General features: G+C 39.5%; 1 protein-coding gene across 5 annotated transcripts in view; it reads left to right on the top strand.

Annotated features, from left to right (window-relative positions):
• SHANK2 (SH3 and multiple ankyrin repeat domains 2) overlaps window positions 1–17358 on the top strand; it is a 250193-nt gene that overhangs the window by 42186 nt on the left and 190649 nt on the right. For 3 of the 5 annotated variants that reach the window (XM_077179592.1, XM_077179591.1, XM_077179595.1), the window contains exon 10: window positions 6689–6739. The exons of the other annotated variants lie outside the window; for them this stretch is intronic. In XM_077179592.1, coding sequence (XP_077035707.1) covers window positions 6689–6739 — 51 coding nt within the window. The remainder of the gene's footprint in view (window positions 1–6688; window positions 6740–17358) is intronic. 5 annotated transcript variants of the gene reach the window in all.

Here is a 17358-nt window from a genome sequence, read left to right as displayed (position 1 = left end):
GAGGGCAATACCAAAAGTTCTTTTACACATGCTCAGAGGCAGCACCTGAGAGGCCACAGACTGGAAGCCCTGAACTTAGTTTAGGACTGTGCTTAATTTTTAATTCTGAAAACTTCACAACAGGGAGGTTGTTGGTGTAGCCTGACAGCATCAAGGTGGTTTGAGGAATGCTTGGAATGAGGTCATTGGTCTGCCCCAGGTTCAGTCTGTGATCAGCTGTAACATCCAGAGCCTTTTATTCAGCACCTCACCTGGATTTGTCTAACTACTAATTTCACCCCAAATAAAGATATTATAATTTTTTTCCCGCTGGTTGCATCTTGCCTGTTTTGGATCACTTTGCCATTTAATTGTGTTTTCTTTCCTGTTTCTTTGTTTTTTTGTCACCTTCCCTCATTTTTCTTTCACTTCTGTCAGTGCCAGCTCTGTTCTGTATTGTACCTCTGTGCTCTCCCAGTTCTTTGCTGGGTTATCCAGCTTCTGTTCCCCTGTAAGATACAACCCTTTCTTGCATCTGAGGAAGCTGCAATGATTTCTGCATATGTTGATTTTTGCTTCCCTCAAGTAATTCTGTACAAAATGCTAAGATAATTGGGATAAGGAAAATCATTCCCTCATCCTAAAAGAGATCAAGGCTGAATTCCAGCCCTGTGCAGGGTAATCTCTGCCACCTTTTCAGAGTTTGACTGATCCTAACCTAAAACTCTTTTTCTTTTTCAAACACTTCTTCGATTGGATCCCAAGATTCTGGTGACTTTGTTCCTTTCCACTCTGTGCTTAGGACAGAATATTTTTGATCTTTTGATCCATTAGCATAGCACTGTTTATTCAGACATCTTCATCAGCAGCGGAGGAAAATTCTTATGTGTAAAGTTAACCAAGAGAAACCAAAAAAAAAAAAAAAAAAAGGAAAGAATCTGATATTGTTTATTTCAACTAAATGAAAGCAAATTTCATTAGCGAGATTGCTAATATAGGACATGCTTTAGGTTTTTAACACAGGACAGTGTTTTCCTTTTTGTCACCTTTTTTGGGTGGGGGGGAGTAGGAGGAAGGGGCTTCATTGCTGCTTTGTCTGTGCATAGTGGGAGGACAGAAATTTTCTCATGATGGTGGGATGAGGTTTTCCCTTTCATCATCTTTCCTGACAAAAACTGAAGTTTGAAGCCAGTCTACCTCAAAGCTGGTGGAGCTTTCTCTCCACATACCTGCACCAAAGGATTTTTGTCATGTTTTCTTTTAAATAAGAGAAGGTCTAGTCGAGTCCAATTCCCTGTGGGCTAAAACTGCTTCTCATCCTTCTGTGGAGTCCAGGCTCTTATCTTAGAAAGAACATTTCAAAGTTATGTACTGGCAGAAATTTTATGCAGTTAAACATAATTTTTGTCATGTCCAGAGATTTGGAAGGAATAGTGCTTGGGAAGAAATTTTTGGTCACATCGTAGACTTAACAGATTTTGGGATTTGTCTGTTATTTTTTTCTTATTTAAAAAACAAACAACCCTGCACTGTGGGATTATCCAAATACAGTTTGTGTTTCTGTCCACCCATGGCTGTGTCCAAATCACCAGTTGCAGTTTGTTCTGTGCCAGCTGAGGAGAGAGACAGTTCAAAAGACGGGGGAGTTTTTCTGGTGTCTGAACTCTGTTATGCAAGTGACAAATCGAGTTCTGCATTAAAGAAGTGTAAATCTGGATAAAAGCCACTGAAATTATTGGGGATTTAGGCTAGGCCTTATCTTAGGGTGTGTTTGGGTTTCCTCTTGGAGAAGAAAAACCACAAAATCTTTTCTTTTTTTTTCCCTGGCAGCTGCAGGACTGTGTCCTATGCCATCTGAAAGATAACTGTGCAGATTTAAAAAAATCTGCTTCTCTTCTGGTCTTCTGTTCAAGTGAAAAAATGATTGAGTAAACTGGGTGTAAGGAGTTGTTTAGTACCCATTTATTTCTATTTATTATTTGGTAACAGCGTGTTCTTTACCCAGGAAGATAAACTCTAATGGACTTCCGATATCCAAATGTTGGTGCTGATCTGGAGCTGCATGTAAATTGAAATGTAAGATTTGGGGATTATTTCTGCCATAGCTGCTTTCTGAAGGAGCAAGTTGCAGTGACATAAGCTTTGTATCCAGTTTGCCTGTGTTACACCAGCATATGGCTCAGACACTTTGCTCCCATCCCCAACAAAATGGGCTCCAATTTTAGAACGTCCTTTACTGCATCTGCACTTTTTTTTTTTAATACTTCAAGATTTTAAAAATTCTTTTTATTTGCAGCATTTTAATAATCATGCTCAAGTCCATTAAGCTTTGCAGGAACTAGAAAGAAATAGGAAAACAATGAGTCATTAAAATACATAATGTGGAGGATTAAATTCCCCATTCTGGTTGAATTCCTCCCAGGGAATAAGGGAAGGTCAGGCAAGTATCATATCATGGTAAGGAAATCTCAGAATTCTAGCAAGTTTTTTCTATTTTTTTTTGGGGGGGGGTCAATACTCCTGAAATTTGACTTTGAGAATGCAAGGTCACCTCTGCTGGATGTCCTTAACAAATAGCTTTGGTATGATGTTAAATAGCAATTTAGATTTTTTTACTCCTGGTGTGGCAAAATGAGAATGGGTGGCTTTTACAGTGATCAAATCCAGATCAGTCTTTTCTCATTAGATAAAGAATATTTTCTGCAAAGCTCAATATCATTTAATCACATAAAACTAGACACACAGAGCCAAAATTTACATGTGTATAAAATAAACTATTAGAGCTACCTTTCTGTGTTGTTTTGTTTTCCTTGCAGACATGTTGAAAAAAATCTGTGTAATTAGCACGGGGTCCACATGAAGCTTGAAATCAAATTCAGATCTCTGTCTACTGATAGTCAGGTTTTTCTCTTTTTTACTGCCTAAAATTTGGGATAAGGTCATTTTAGTTGAAATGTGAAGAGAGTTCTGAAGAATTTGCAAAATACTTGGGTACCTATTTCAGCTCCTGTATTTCTGGGATGCCACTGCTTTGTATCTTGGGTCAGCAATTGAAGCAGAGGAGATTTTTAATTATTTAACCTAAATGAATGATCAGTTTAATTTTAAGGATGTGTTTACAATGTGCCAGTGACATAATAAATAGTTTATTGCAAATGATTTTTTAGGCTTTCAGTTGACCTGAAATTTAGGGGCAATTTTTGGCCAGGAAATACCTCTAGTCTGTGGAATATTTATTATAACTCTATGATAGTGAAAGCATCACCTTTGAAGGACCAAGTTAGAGATAACATTCCATGGGGATGTGCTTGGGCTTCCTGGGGAAAAGTGGGGATCTCTGTGGAAATCTTCCAAAAGGCCCCATGGCAGTTCTGGTCTGGATTGTATGAACATTAAAAATGTCTTGGTTACTTTCCATAAAGAAGGGCCCAGCCCTGTTTTCTCTGTCCTGGGCTCCTGTTTCCCTTGGTTGAGGAGTATCTGTTACTGCAGAATCACTACAATACGGGGAATTTAACTCAAAATCCATGAAGGAAAATACAATTACACTCACCAAATTCTTGCCGGAGCAGTTTTCCATCACAAATTCTGTGTGTAGAAACACATTTTTTCTCATTGTATCTGCAATGTCTGAAATTTAAGATTTCTTTTTTTCTTTAGGCCTTTTGATAGAGAAATATATTTCTGAAAGGACTGAAAAAAATATATAACCCTAATGGGTATTTTTGTTATCTGGAGTGAGGCCTATTTAATTTTTTTATTCATTATTTTACACTTCATAGTTTTATGGTTATGACAGGAAAGTTTTCTGCTTTCTCTCATTTTTGTAATTTCATGAAATCAGGTATAGAGTAGGCAATTCCATTGAATCGAAAACTTCTTTGCTGTGGAAGATCTATGGGGAAGAATTAAGCACAAACAAAACTGTAATGGTTTTGCCTTAAAACCAGAGGGGTTAAAACTATTGAATTCTGATGAAGAAAACATTAATGCATGGAGTTTACAACCACCTGAGTGATTACAACCACTTAGATGATAATAAATTCAGGCACATGGAAATACTTCAGAATATAAGATTTATGTAGATTTCACGGAGAATTTATCCAGAGTAATTTGTATAAACTTACAAGAATTATTCATCTCTCTCCTGTTTACGTTAGCCTGTAAGTAATGGTGGAGAGCTTCAAAACAGCTGACTGGGATGGAGGCAAAAAATTAATTTATTCCTTCTGATCTTCAAGTATATTCCTAAAGATAATAAAATAATTGCTGTAAACCATGGTCTAAGATATTTCCCATTAAATCTCAGTACTAAAAATGAGGGTGGTGACAGCAATAACTTCTTCCTTCGCTGGAGATTTTCTTTAAATAACTTTATATTCCATGCCCAAAGTTTCACAAGTCAGATATGGAATGAAGAGGATTGTAGCCAGTGCTAGAATTATCTTTATGGGATGATGATGATAATAATAATAATAATACAGACTTTCTCAGGGGTGTGCCTAAGGACACACCTTCATTGACAAAGAGTGAGAATCTACCGGAATAAAAACTGAGCAAGTTCCTTTTCCAAGCATGGCCACAGGTCAGTGCTTGTGCCACCAGGACAATTCCCAGGCACAGACGTGGGGATTTGGGTTGTAATGATTTGGCTGCTCCCACGGGAGGCTCCAGTCTTGTGGAGGAGTGTCAGGAGTTGTGAATGATCCTCGTTCTCAGCTGCTTTCCCTTGATTTGCATTTGCTTCCGAGCTGCTTAACCACGGGTAGATTATTTCAATTTTCTTGGTGAATAATGCATGAGGGTGTATAAGTGGATGTTCCTTGGCTGAGTGGGCTGCAGATTAAAAGTGTCAGCTCCTTTGCAGCATTAATGTGCATTTCTTTCTCAGGTTAAAGCTGGAGAGAACCTAGATATGCTTTTTTTGGAGAACTCCTACAAGTGCCAAAATATTGGCAACGTTTGCTTTTTCTCTTCTTTTCCCCTTGACTACCTGTTATTTGAATGAAAAAGCCAGTTGCCAATTTTCCAGTACAAGCTTATTTTCCTTGAGACTCCCCCTCAAGATTTCAATGCCACATTGTTGTACCTGCTGCTTGAGCTTCCTGGAAACTGTCAGGAACAGGGTTTTTTTAAATTTATTTCTCTGTCACTCCTGTCAGCTCAGAACACTGATTCCTTCTCACTCCTCCTTCTTGCTCTTTAATGTGTCCCAGAGGGATAATTTGGAGTATCCTTTCCTGCTCTAGCAGCCCTGGGGCACAGACAGAGGCAATTCTTGTGTGTAACATGTGGAATGTTTCACGGAGGTAGAGCTAAACCCATTAAATGCTGTAATAATTGAAGTAACACTTCAACCCACCATGATCCACTTATTAGAAAAACCTCTTCAAATTTTTCCTTTATTAATTTATTAAGGGGTATTTAAGTATTTTACTGTACATTTGTTTCAGTCCTGGATTATACAGCTATTTTCTTCTTTTTCAGCTTATTGGAGAAATACACTTTGATGCTCCAGATCTCTAGGAAATTAAAGCACAATAGTTGTCCTTGTTTGCTTGTGGTTAGATTGTATTTATAGGGCATTTATTCAAGATCATAATTGGATCCCTAAAATATCAAAACTCTGAAATTTATGGACCATTCTAAACAAAATATTTAATTGGAACAGTGAAATGTGAAACCTTCCAGGGCTGCTTTAAACATAATAAATACTTCAGATAATGGTGTTCAATATGAGAGTCCTGTGGAGTGTGGCTAAAAAGAGCTTCCTAAAATAACTGAACAAAACAGTCTTCTAAACTAGAACTCTTCCAAACTCCCCAGCTGTAACAATATTCCTTGGAATTACAGACATCCAGACATGAGGTGTAGCAAAGTATGTTTCAAAGGTGCTTTCAAACTCAGCTTAGCCTGATATTTTAGGAGATAAAAGATTGAAGGAGTGTGAAACTGTAAGGGCTGCATAGTAAACTAGGCAGTGAATAGTGCAGCTGCTTAAAAAGCAGATACAGATTAAAAGCTACAATAACAGAATGCAATAAATATTTAAAACCAGTCCAACAAGTGCTTTATGAACTTCTTACAGTATTTGGTGCTGAAAATGTCAGAGAAAATACTTGGGCTAGTTTTGGGTTGTAAAATATGAATTCTCAAAACCCAACCAAAGAATAACAGAGAAGAAACAGAGGGAAATGATGTTGGGGTTGTGATTTACGTTTGGAATAATTCCAGCACGTGCTTTGCGAGCTCTTTTTGTGCTGGTGCTGCTGCACTTCCAGGGCAGGGGGTGGTGGTGGTGGTGTCTTGTCCCCCAATGCAGACATTGCTCCCTGACCTGCACATTTGTTGCTCAAAGCAGTGTTTCTTGGCTCCAGGTATATCTCTAAGATATTCCAAGCTCCCAAGTCCTGTGCCACCTTCCTGTGCCAGCCTTAATCCCATTCAATGCTCTTGCAGTCCCTCATTGTCCTTTCCTCATTTCATGCTTAAAGTGACAGGGACAGCAGAGCAGGAGGAACTAAGAGGAAGTGAAGTTTCTTCCTCATCTCCTCTAAATGTTTGTTCTGTCCATTTTTCCATTTTCAAGTTGTGCCATCAGAAGAGCTTTGCTTTTGTGGGTTTCTGCTTTCAAATTCTCCCCCTAACATGGAATTCTGACACCTAACTTCTTTTTGATATTGCCTTCATTCCTTTGCCCTTCTTGAAGGACCCAGCTTCCCATATCCAAGTAGAAGTCCCTGGAATCCATTGCTGTCAGGTAAGGGTTAAACCATGGTCATTTTTTTGTTTGGGGGCAGTAGTAGAAAGGTCTGATTTTGGTGCTCTTGTTCCTACTAAAGGTAAAACAAAGAAACATGGAATACTTCAGGAGTACAGCTTTCCAAAAGGAAAGGCTTCACATACCCATAATCTGTTGACTTGAGCTAAACTTGGTGGTAAGTAAAGAGAATTTCTAGGAAGAAATTCCTCCCTGTGAGGGTGCTGAGGCCCTGGCACAGGTTGCCCAGAGAGGCTGTGGCTGCCCCATCACTGGAAGCGTTCCAGGCCAGATTGGAGAGGGCTTGGAGCAACCTGGGCTTGTTGCAGGTGTCCCTGCCCATGGCAGGGGCATGAAACAAGATGATCTTGAAGATTCCTTCCAACCCAAGCCATTCTATGATTGTATTAAAAATTTTGGGCTCAGAATGACTCTGAACTCCATATATGGCGTTGAGAACCTTGACAAGATGGATGGAATAAAGTGGGTTTAGTATATTCATTGTGATTAATAGAATAATCTTCCTTAAATGTTTTATATTGAACCAATATATACAAAATAATTTATCTCATGAAGCGATTAAATGCTGCATGACCCCAGTCCCTGTGCCAAAGGGGCTGTGACTTCTTGAGAGGTTTGAGACTAAACACTCTTATTTTAAAAGTGGTGTTACTGCAAGGAGTACTGGATATTTAGGTTGTTAATGAAAAATGCAGTTGAGCACCTTGTCTCCCAGTTTTCTTGCAGATGACACTTCAGCAAGGATTCTGTGTGCAGGTAGGCTGCTCCATGTGGTCCTACCTTCCTTTTTATCAGGGAAAGCCAGTAAATGTGAAGCAGGAAAAGGACAGATGTGGTTGACAAACTTCTGCTTAAAAAAGGGAATGCTTTATTTCCATTAATACAGATAGGATTTTTTTTTTCCAGTCTCTTTTAATGGAAATGGTTATTGCTTAATATATGGATTTATTTTACTTTGTTTTAGTGTATTGATGTTTTAATGTGATTTGCAATGACTCCAAATTTCACTGAACACTGTAGGCTGGAACTTTTTTAATTATTAAAAAAACCCCTCCTTATTTTTTCCTCAAAGTCAGCTGAATTTGGGCATGCATATCCTTTTGATTATCCCAGCTTTGGAATTTAATTGAGCCAATGGTCTTGATGCTGCTCTGGTTTTTGCAAGTTGTGTGTACAAGCCATGCAGAATTACAGAGAAGATGGCTGTAGAATATACAGGCTCAAATTTATTTCTGTAAAATGTTTATCAAGAACAGTGTAGATGAGAAAAGCTTACATAAAGAGTTCCTGTGGTATGCCTACAGCAAGCCCACTTTTCCATGGACATGTGTCCAGACATCTGGGAATGTGCATATCCATTTTTCATGGTGCAGTGAGTGACAGAAGCCATTTTAGAGTAATTAAGTTCTCAAAACTTGGAAGAAAATCCTTCCAATTCCCTAGAAAAGAAGAGGAAATCTGAGGTTTTTCAGGGTGCTGAGTATTATCGAAAGCATAAAGGGAATGTTAAACACACTTTGTATAGTTTTAGAGGTATTTGCTCTTCTGACACTTTAAATCTATTATATGACTTTGTGGATCTGAGTTCCTGAAGGGAGTGGGACTGAGTGTTTGATTCTGGATCAAAGGAATTATTTCCAGGATTTAAATGCATGTTGGAGCATCAAAAGCCCCACTAAAGAGTTCTCTTAAAACCCAAATAAACTTTTAAAATCAGCAGGGATGGATTAGCTAGTATGTTTTCCATCATGAGTGTAAGACATGATTCAGATTCCTTGTTTTCCTTGATGCTTGCACAGTACATTTTGGAGGAATAAATCATATGGGATAACTGTTTTGTATTATGGTTTAATTTGCTCCTCTGTTGTTTGGAGAGAAGTCACTTAAACTGGGGAGAGACATTCAGTAAGAAAAGAATTAATTATTTTCGCTTGCCACTCTTATGCCTGAAAGAAATAATTTCTCAGTGTTAGTTCCACGTTGGTATAGGAAATTGTCAGGATGTAGATTCCTTTGGACTGGTGTTCATGAGGAGTGACAGTGCCTGGAAGCTGCAGTATTGATAGGGCTGACAGCTTTTAATTTGCCTCTGCAGCCTTGACCCACTCAGAGCTGTTTAGATATTTCAAATAGCACTTTTTTTGATTTTGATCAAGATGAGGGCAGTCTGGAGAAGAGTTTGGTGAAATCAGCATTATAATGAAAATATTTCAGTTTGTCGACCATCTGAATTCCTGTGCAGTGTTCTCTGCTCTTTGCCCAAGGTGGGAAGCTGTTCTCCATCCTGGAGACCTGGTAGTCAACCCCCAAGCTCCTGCCATTGTTTGTTCATAGCTCCCCTTACAACTTCCTTCTCTGGTCTTCCCCAATGTATTTTCAAGGCATTTAATGTTATTTCAGCCAAAGTGGTGCTGTGCTGTAACAGGAATGTTTGAAGCCTTGCCCCCTGAGCCCCAGCAAAGATGAAGTTTTCAATGCTGCTTGATTAGGTTTTGTGTTTCTTGGTTTAAAGTTATAATGTAGTGGCCCTGCAGATTTTTTAAAAATTTTATTCAAACTGTGGCATAACGAGGAATTACAGGTTGTCAGAATCAAATTGTGCTGCTTTTCCTACCATGGTTACAGGCTTTGTAAAGGAATGTATAGGTGTACCTGCTTTGGTTTTATTAGAAGGTGAAAATTATCTTGACTGCTAAGCTCTGCTTAGTTATATGACATTTTTCTGTTCTTGTCAGAAGCTGCCATGACAATTACTTAACAAGGAATTAAAATCTCAGGGCTTTCTAATTCTGCTCCATCTTTAACTGATAAATTGTTCATAAACACACAGTGTGTGGCATCACCTTTCATCTCTAAAAAAGGGCATTGAGAGCTCATCTAATTCTTAAAAGGATGAATGTGCAGAGGAATTAATACACAATACTGAAAATGAAGAACACAGAACAGGTTAGAAAACCAATCTGCAAAACTGCTAGTCCTGCTTCCACTAATTTATATTTGCTTGCCTGCTTTGAGCTGATCTAGGCTTGACTTAGCTGGTGGTTTAGCAGTTCCCTGAGCCCAGCAAGCTCTTAGATCGGCCCTCCCTGCCCCAGGACACAGTGACTGAAGTGTCCCCCTGTCCCAGGCATCCCTGATTGATGGGATTGGAGCCCCTCCTGGGGGGCTCTGGTTTAATTAGCACAGCTTTGAGTCAGCCCCCAAAGGAAGGAGCACAGCACTTGCCTGAAGTGGATTTTGTCCCCTTCTCCATGCCTAGGAGCCAGGAATTGTATCAAATGGAAGGAGGAGGATGAGCCTGGCAGAAGCCAATGGAGGCTCAGTTTCATAAGGAAGAATTTGGCCCCACTGAGGCTGGGTAGTCACAAATCCTGCTCAGTTATTGAAAACAAGTGACAACTTCCCAGTGACGGCTCCCAAGCTGTGAAGAGCCTCCTGCATTTTCAGGAGCTTCTCCCTGGGAGCGAGGGAGGTTACACCAGGACACATCTTCTGATATCCTGTGACATTATGCAACGCACCCATCACGTTGCATCATCATTGAAATGCTGCTCAGATAATGTCTTTGCCTTGCATTAAAGCTTAATGACAAAAAATTTGAAATTGTACCATGAGAACAAACTGATTCCTACCAGCCTTCCTTCTGTACTGGTTTGAAAACCTTGGCTGGAGATGGAAATATTTAATCTCGGCTTTTTTTTTTACCTTTTTAACCTTCTCAGTGTTTATTTTTTCAGAATTTGGGTGGAGAAATGAGATTTCCTAAAGAGCTGGAGTAGTACAATGGCCAGTTAAATCTTATTTTTTTTTCTTACTCTCTTCTTACAGAGTTTTGCATGGGTGTTTGCATCCTGTTTAGCCTTCCATCTCTCATTTCAGTCTTCCTCTGGGAGACTTTTTGTATGCTCCAGTGCCCCTCATTGCTTAAACTTAAAATCAATAACATTTTGATGCCATGGAAAGATGTAATAGGATTACCAAATTAAAAAAAAATTAAATTGTGAAGTCTTTTTTTCATGGTAGTCCTTTTATGCTTGAATGGAGACCACATTCAGGACAATACCCAAGCTCCCAGGTGATCACAGCAAGTCATAGGGTGGTAGAAATTCTTCTTCTGTGGGTTTTTTGCCACTGCTTTGGTGGTTTTTACTCCACTCTGCCTTTCTCTCCATTTTGCTTCTGTGTAATAATGCCTGTGGGGAATTTCAGCAGTGACTTGCACAGTGAAACAGCATCAGTGAATTATTTAAAATAGGTATAGTCACTTTAGTGTGATTTAATAATTAAAACATCCTTTTAAAGACAAAGTCAGCTCCACAGAGGGCTGGGTTAAAGAACTAAGAACCTTTATTGGACAACTGGTGGCTGTGGCCAGGAGCCCTGAAGTTTATGGATTACCATGAAGTAGTCACCTCTGACAGCTATGGGAAGATCCTCTCAAATGGCTTGAAAGTCTCTGGTGGCTTATTTACTTTCCTATCAGTCAGTAAATTCAGACATAAATTATCATTGCACCTTCAGATTGTTAAAACAATATTGTTATTGTTAAAACAATACCTCTTTCTTCTTTCCGTCACTCTCTTCCAGATAATTGTTTAATGATGTAAATTAATAACTTGAATCTGTACTTTTAAATAAGGAAATGTTTTTAAAAACTTTCTTTTTAAAAGGCTTTCTATATAAAATGTGAAATTTTGACTCTTGATGTGGACATGCACACATATATAGAGTTAGAAAAGCCTCTGGCTACCAGTTTATTTTCTACATCCATAGGTATAAATCCTTGAGAAGACCAGTGTAAATTGGGATGTTAGCTTTGGATTACAAACAGCTTCATTTAGGGAACCACGCGGAGAAAGGTATTGCCTGAGGAGGTGAAAATATTTTATTTCCCTGAGAAAACAAAGTGGTTGCTATGGGACAGAAAATGATCTAATGATGGCTTTCACACAGACATGTAACTGGACAGAATATTCAAACCACAGTGAGCAAAAATGTTGGTTTTTCCAGGATGTATTTGTGGAAGATTTTTTTTAGTGTAGATCTGGACACTTTCAAGAAAAATGAAGAAGTGGGTATTTTTCCATAGGGTACAATTTAATTGGTTTTTTTTTTTCTTTCCAGTTGTCCTACAGTATTCTGCAAATGAAATGTATTTATTTAGTCAAACTGCTTTTAAATACATGTGGAGAGAATCCCAGTCCTTTTGAGTGCTGAATGATGATGTTTTGAGGGGTCACCAAGTACAAATAATGTGGGGGGTTCTGTGTGTGTAACAATATAATGAAAAATCTAAGCAATGAATAAAACAAATAAATTTAACTACAATTAAGCACCATGTGATGAGAGGCATAGAAATTACAGATCTCTATAGGTAGTTGGTGCTTAATGCTGAAGGTTTGGGGTTTTTAAAATTAATTTTAGGCCTGTGCCCCAGTGAAGTTTATCTTTCAGAATTCAATTAAGTGGACTCAGAAAATTCCTTCAGCAGTGAATCCAGAATGCACACATGAGCCATGTTCCCTTTTGCTCCTTGGTCTGGGAATACACACAGCAGTGCTTGTTGGATTTTGCTCTAGCACTAAAGTGCTTTTGTTACTTACATGAATTACTTAGAACATGTACTCTTCTAAATATTTGAATGTCCTTCCCAGCTTATTAAGGACACTAATTTTTAATGCCTGTAGATTAGTAATGAGTAAGTGCCTTCCAAAAAAAAAATTACTCTGTTCTTGAAGGAAACAAAACCTAAAGTTGTTTTATAATACTTGTTCTCATTCCTTTCATCACTTTATTCCCTATACTAGCTTGAGGACCTCAGAGGTCTTTATTATCCAAAGAAATTTCTGCTGTGGTCATGCTTGAAAGTGCCACTAGCTGTGTGTGCCTTGCATGACTGCATGCAAAAATTGCTGCTTTAGATCATCCTGCTTTTGGCAGGAGTAGCTGAGGATGTCATCTTGCAGTGTGATCAGCCTGCTGGGATCCTCCCGTGTTCCCTGGGAGCTCCTAGCATGTAGTGTCAAGCTAGGTAAGTCTTCCTTCTGCTAGTTAAGAGCTTTTCCTCAGTGTGCTGTGTTTTGGAAAGTTCCTGAAGCCTACTGGAACAGGCACCATTTCCTGTTGGGCACAGTGGTGATTTCTGTCCCTGATGTGTGCCTGTGCCTGTTTGCTCAGAAATACCCATCTCTGATTATCACCATCAGTATTACATTGCTGCCTTGTTTTGATATCCTATCTCCTTTTCCATTTATTTTTGTGTTGTTTAAAACTGTTCCCTAAATTTTGTCTCACAGTAAGCCTTAGATTCCTGTTTAACTACTTCAGCCCTCCCCTCACAGTGTCCTTCCTCAGTTCCTTCATTTCTGGAGCAATGGTGTCATTTTCTGCCAACCAGTTTCCTGAACTTTCTGCCCTTACACTGCCTTTGAATGCAGTTAAATGCTTATGGGGTCTATTCATCACTGCTAACAAAGTCCCTAGACCCTGGGGCTTCTTTTCTCCTCTGCTTTTCTCCTGTATGTGTTTGGACGTCCTTCCTTTGCAGAGCTCCCCATTAGTGAAGATGTGTTTCTCACCTGGCATTTACAGTGCTCTGTTGGGAGGTTTGTTCTGTCCCTGACTTTAGGCATCACCTGCTCCGAGTACGTACTGACAATGCAGAATACTGAGAGATGTCAAGGGGTAAAAGCCAAGAAAATGGTCGTAGTTAGGAGACAGCTGCTTCCCCCTCTCCTTTTTCCTGTAATGGAGAGTGGCAGAAGAGATAAGAAAGATCAATTAGAATTACAAAGGTTTTCCCAGCTGAAATACTGGATAGCAGCAAAATCCCTGACAGTTCTTCCTTTAAGGAACAGAGAAGGTTAAAATTGGTCAGGGAAGCTCAGTTAGTGAGATTCAAAACCCAAATCCACACTGAAGCAGAGTAAGGTGTTGGTATAGGGAGAGAACCTATGGTTTGTTTCTGGTGTTACTTACCACTCAGCAATACCTATTGCAGACAGGGCTGTCCACTCCTGGTGGTTAATGACCAGAAAATCTTCTGTATTTTCTTCTGTATTTTCTCCTGTACTCTTCCTATAGAAGAGACCTGTAGTCTCTTCTAGCTACCCTACAAAGGTCCATTTCTCTGGGTCTGGAGCAGTCTTGGCTTGTGTCATTCATAGGGTTCTTTATTTCCTGACTGAAATTCCAGTCCCCATTGAGTCCAGGACAAAAAAAAAGAAAAAAAATCACCTTTACTGGGGCTAGAATTTAAACAGCTGTGTCCTTCCCTTTATTTATTGCTTAACAACACACAGACTAAGAGGTGCCTCTGTCCCAGTGTCAGGGCTCTGTGAGACCCCCACTGGATCCTCAGAGCCTTTCCTTTTCATAGTCTCCTACATAAATGTAAATCACTGCTTACTCCTGCATCTTCACTATTTCCTGCATTGCTTTTGGCTGCTGAATGGTTTGATTAATCCTTGAACTGGTGTCTGGTGTTCAGACCCTGAGTCAGATTTCAGGGCTTGCACTTCCCTCCCTCGTGCAGCACACTGCCTTCCCGCCTCGAGTGCTGCTGACATTCCCTGAGTCATGGAGCAGTGGCATTCCCGAGCAGCTGACAGCAGCAGCCCATCTTCATTTGCTCCTCTGGAACCTCCTCCAGATTATACCTCCCAGATTTAAATCTGGAGTTTTGCTGTATTTTCTTCCTGTCTTTCAGTCCTTCCACCTCCACTTGTACTTTATTTCTTGATCTCAGATGTGTCCTGTGAGCCCCGTTTATTTCTTCTCCTTTTCTGCTAATAATATCTTTGATGTTCCTTCCCAACATAAAGTCCTAGCCAGGGGGTCTTAGGGTGAGTCATCTCTAAATTTCTTGCCAAATTCTTGGCCAGGAAAGATATGTTAAAACTCTATGGAAAATTTACTTGAGGGGATTCTATAGAAGTTTTCCTCAGCTTTTAAATTTCTATATATTCTGTTTTACCACCCTCCACCTGTCATCACCCAGCTGAGGGAATGACTTCAGGCTTTTCCTGACCCTCAGGGGGAACTTGACACAGGGGATGAGAATAATCTCTGACTGTGTTTCTGTCCCCTGCTGTAACAGAGGTGTCCTGGATTCTGTGGTCACCTCTCTTGTTTGTAGCAGTGGTTCCTCAGAAGCCAGAGCTGATGGGAATGCCTGCAGGATTGTTCTTAGAGAAACTCTCTGGTGTCCACTGGTGGAGCTGAGGACTGGGTATTTCCTTCGGTTTAGGGCTCTAGCAAACAAAAAATATTGCAAGTGATTTGAATTCTCTTCTCAGCTGAAGCTTCCTAATGTAATATCTGAAATGCATATTTGATGTCACCCTGTTTTATGTTTTCTGTCCTATCCACTTTTTTCTCTGGATACACAGTGTATTCTTCACGCACTTATTTTTGTTTATAAAGATATGTGGTTTTATTCCTGAAATATTTAATGCCTGAATTGTGCCCTTGAATTTGTGAGTGCAGTCGTCATCTTAATTTAGATGTGCTTCTGTAGATGGCCACAGACTGGATCCTAGGTGGCTGATGCCAAATGATCCTTCCTCCAATGGAAGTGCTGCTGGACACATGGAATAGTCACACACGTGTCACCAGCGTACAGGTGACACCAGAGTGAGAATGATTCCTCTCCTAAATGCACATTCTGCAGCTACTCAGAACCATCAGGAATCTGCATCTGGGATGCCATGACTTAGTAGAGAGCAACACAATGCAGTTCTCATATTCATACAATTCCTCTCCTTTCTCTGATCCTATTCTTTTCAAGGGATGTGCATTAGCACTATTTACATCACTCTTGTCCGGAAGAAAACAGAGTTATTTTGAAACTTGAACACGGAAGTCAAATTTCATTGTAGTAGTCATGATGTCCGGGGGTGGGACTGCCAAATAATATCCAGAACTCTTCTCTTTTCATAGTAATGTCTTGGATGTCAGCCATGCATTTTCCACTGAATTAATGAACATCAGATTTATGCCAGGAACATAAGAATAGATGACACTGCTTCTGAAATAGTTTATACATAAAATTACTTTTTGATGATGGTTTTAAAGCCTGCACCTCCTTTATTCTTTCAACTAATCTTATTTACCTGCTCTGACTTACTAACCTATTTAACAACAGTCCTTTTTTTGTGTTCTTGTTACATAAAATCTAAACCCAGCTGTCAGGGCGAAATTTAATCTGCTGGAAGCATCAAGAAACAGGATGGGAAAAGAAGTCTTTCCTCAATATTTTCAAATATTGTATAACACATGTGATGATGTCTTGAAGCAGAAGTAGGGAGAGTATTGTGACATCACTTAAATCATTAATCCACCTCAAAACCCCTTCAATGAGCAAGGTTTCCTTTCTCAATGGGATTCAGCACTGAGAACATTATAAATGCTGCAAACACCTACATATTTGTACAGAGATAACCCCCTGCTTCAGCGGATGCAGGCTTTTTTTATCCTTTCTTAGTTGTACCAGCATGATTCATTAGCAGTTATTTTTGAGATGAAGAAATGTAGGCTACTAATACAATTTAAAATACTGTTATTTTAATGAATAAGTCAGCAATGTTTTAGTTTCTATTTAACACCAACTGTCTAAATGGAGCTAAGGATAGCGAGACAATTATCAGCTTAAATTATTGGGTTTTATCTTTTAAAGATCCTGCTTAATAACACGACTTTGGATAGAGCTTGCAATCCCCTATTTAGGAGAGGAGATATTTTGGGGGGTGAATGGTTGTGTATCGCCCATCTTCAGCAGAAAAGACAACTGGAAGTTTGCAGTGGGAGACTCTCTGCTCAGGTAACCCAAATGTGCCTTTTCTCAGAAGTGTCAGCGTGAATTACTTGGTTCTTAGGTCCATTTTGGAATTGAGATGATGAGAGTAAGAGCAGAGGAGTAATTCTTGAAAGTCACTTAGGTAAGAGGGGAATAACTGTGCTGAGGATAATGTGGGGTGCCATAATGATGGGTCTCACTAGCTCCACATTTGAGAATCTACAATCACAGAAATGCTTTCTGCTTTCTACACCCACAACCCCCACCAGGATTCTCTCCCTAAATTCTCTTCTCACTTCTTGCAGATTCCTGGGCTTCAGGGAGGCTGCAGAGTCAATAATTCAGTTCTCTTGGTGCTTAGTTTCTGGCTTACCAATGCTTCTGCCAGGATAAAAATGGGCTCTGCTGTAAAATGAGAATGAAAGTGGCAATGCAGGTTTTTGTTATTAAATACATCAAAAAGTGGCAGTACCTGTGGGAAGCCAGCCAGCAGAGGTAAAAGCTCCCAGAGTTTCAGTTCCTTTGCTGACAGCTCAAGCCCAGCTCTGTCTCCTCAGTAAAATACTGTATTCTTTACTCCATGAAAGGATTCCCCCCAAAGTGCAATAAATCAGTAAAAATTTACAGTAATGTTGTATTTACTGCTTGATTGTTCCCTCCTCTCTTCACAATTAAACTTTGGCTTATTTCCACTGTTGTTAATGCATTTAAATATTGCAACCTCCCATGAATCTTCCTCTTGCTGTTTTCTTGTGCCCAGCTCCTCTTCTATCCCCATCCTTTTGTCTTGGTTGCCAACTTT

Source organism: Agelaius phoeniceus, chromosome 6 (assembly GCF_051311805.1).
Source record: "Agelaius phoeniceus isolate bAgePho1 chromosome 6, bAgePho1.hap1, whole genome shotgun sequence".
NCBI classification, from domain to species: Eukaryota; Metazoa; Chordata; class Aves; order Passeriformes; family Icteridae; genus Agelaius; species Agelaius phoeniceus.
This window is presented reverse-complemented; position numbering and strand designations above follow the sequence as displayed.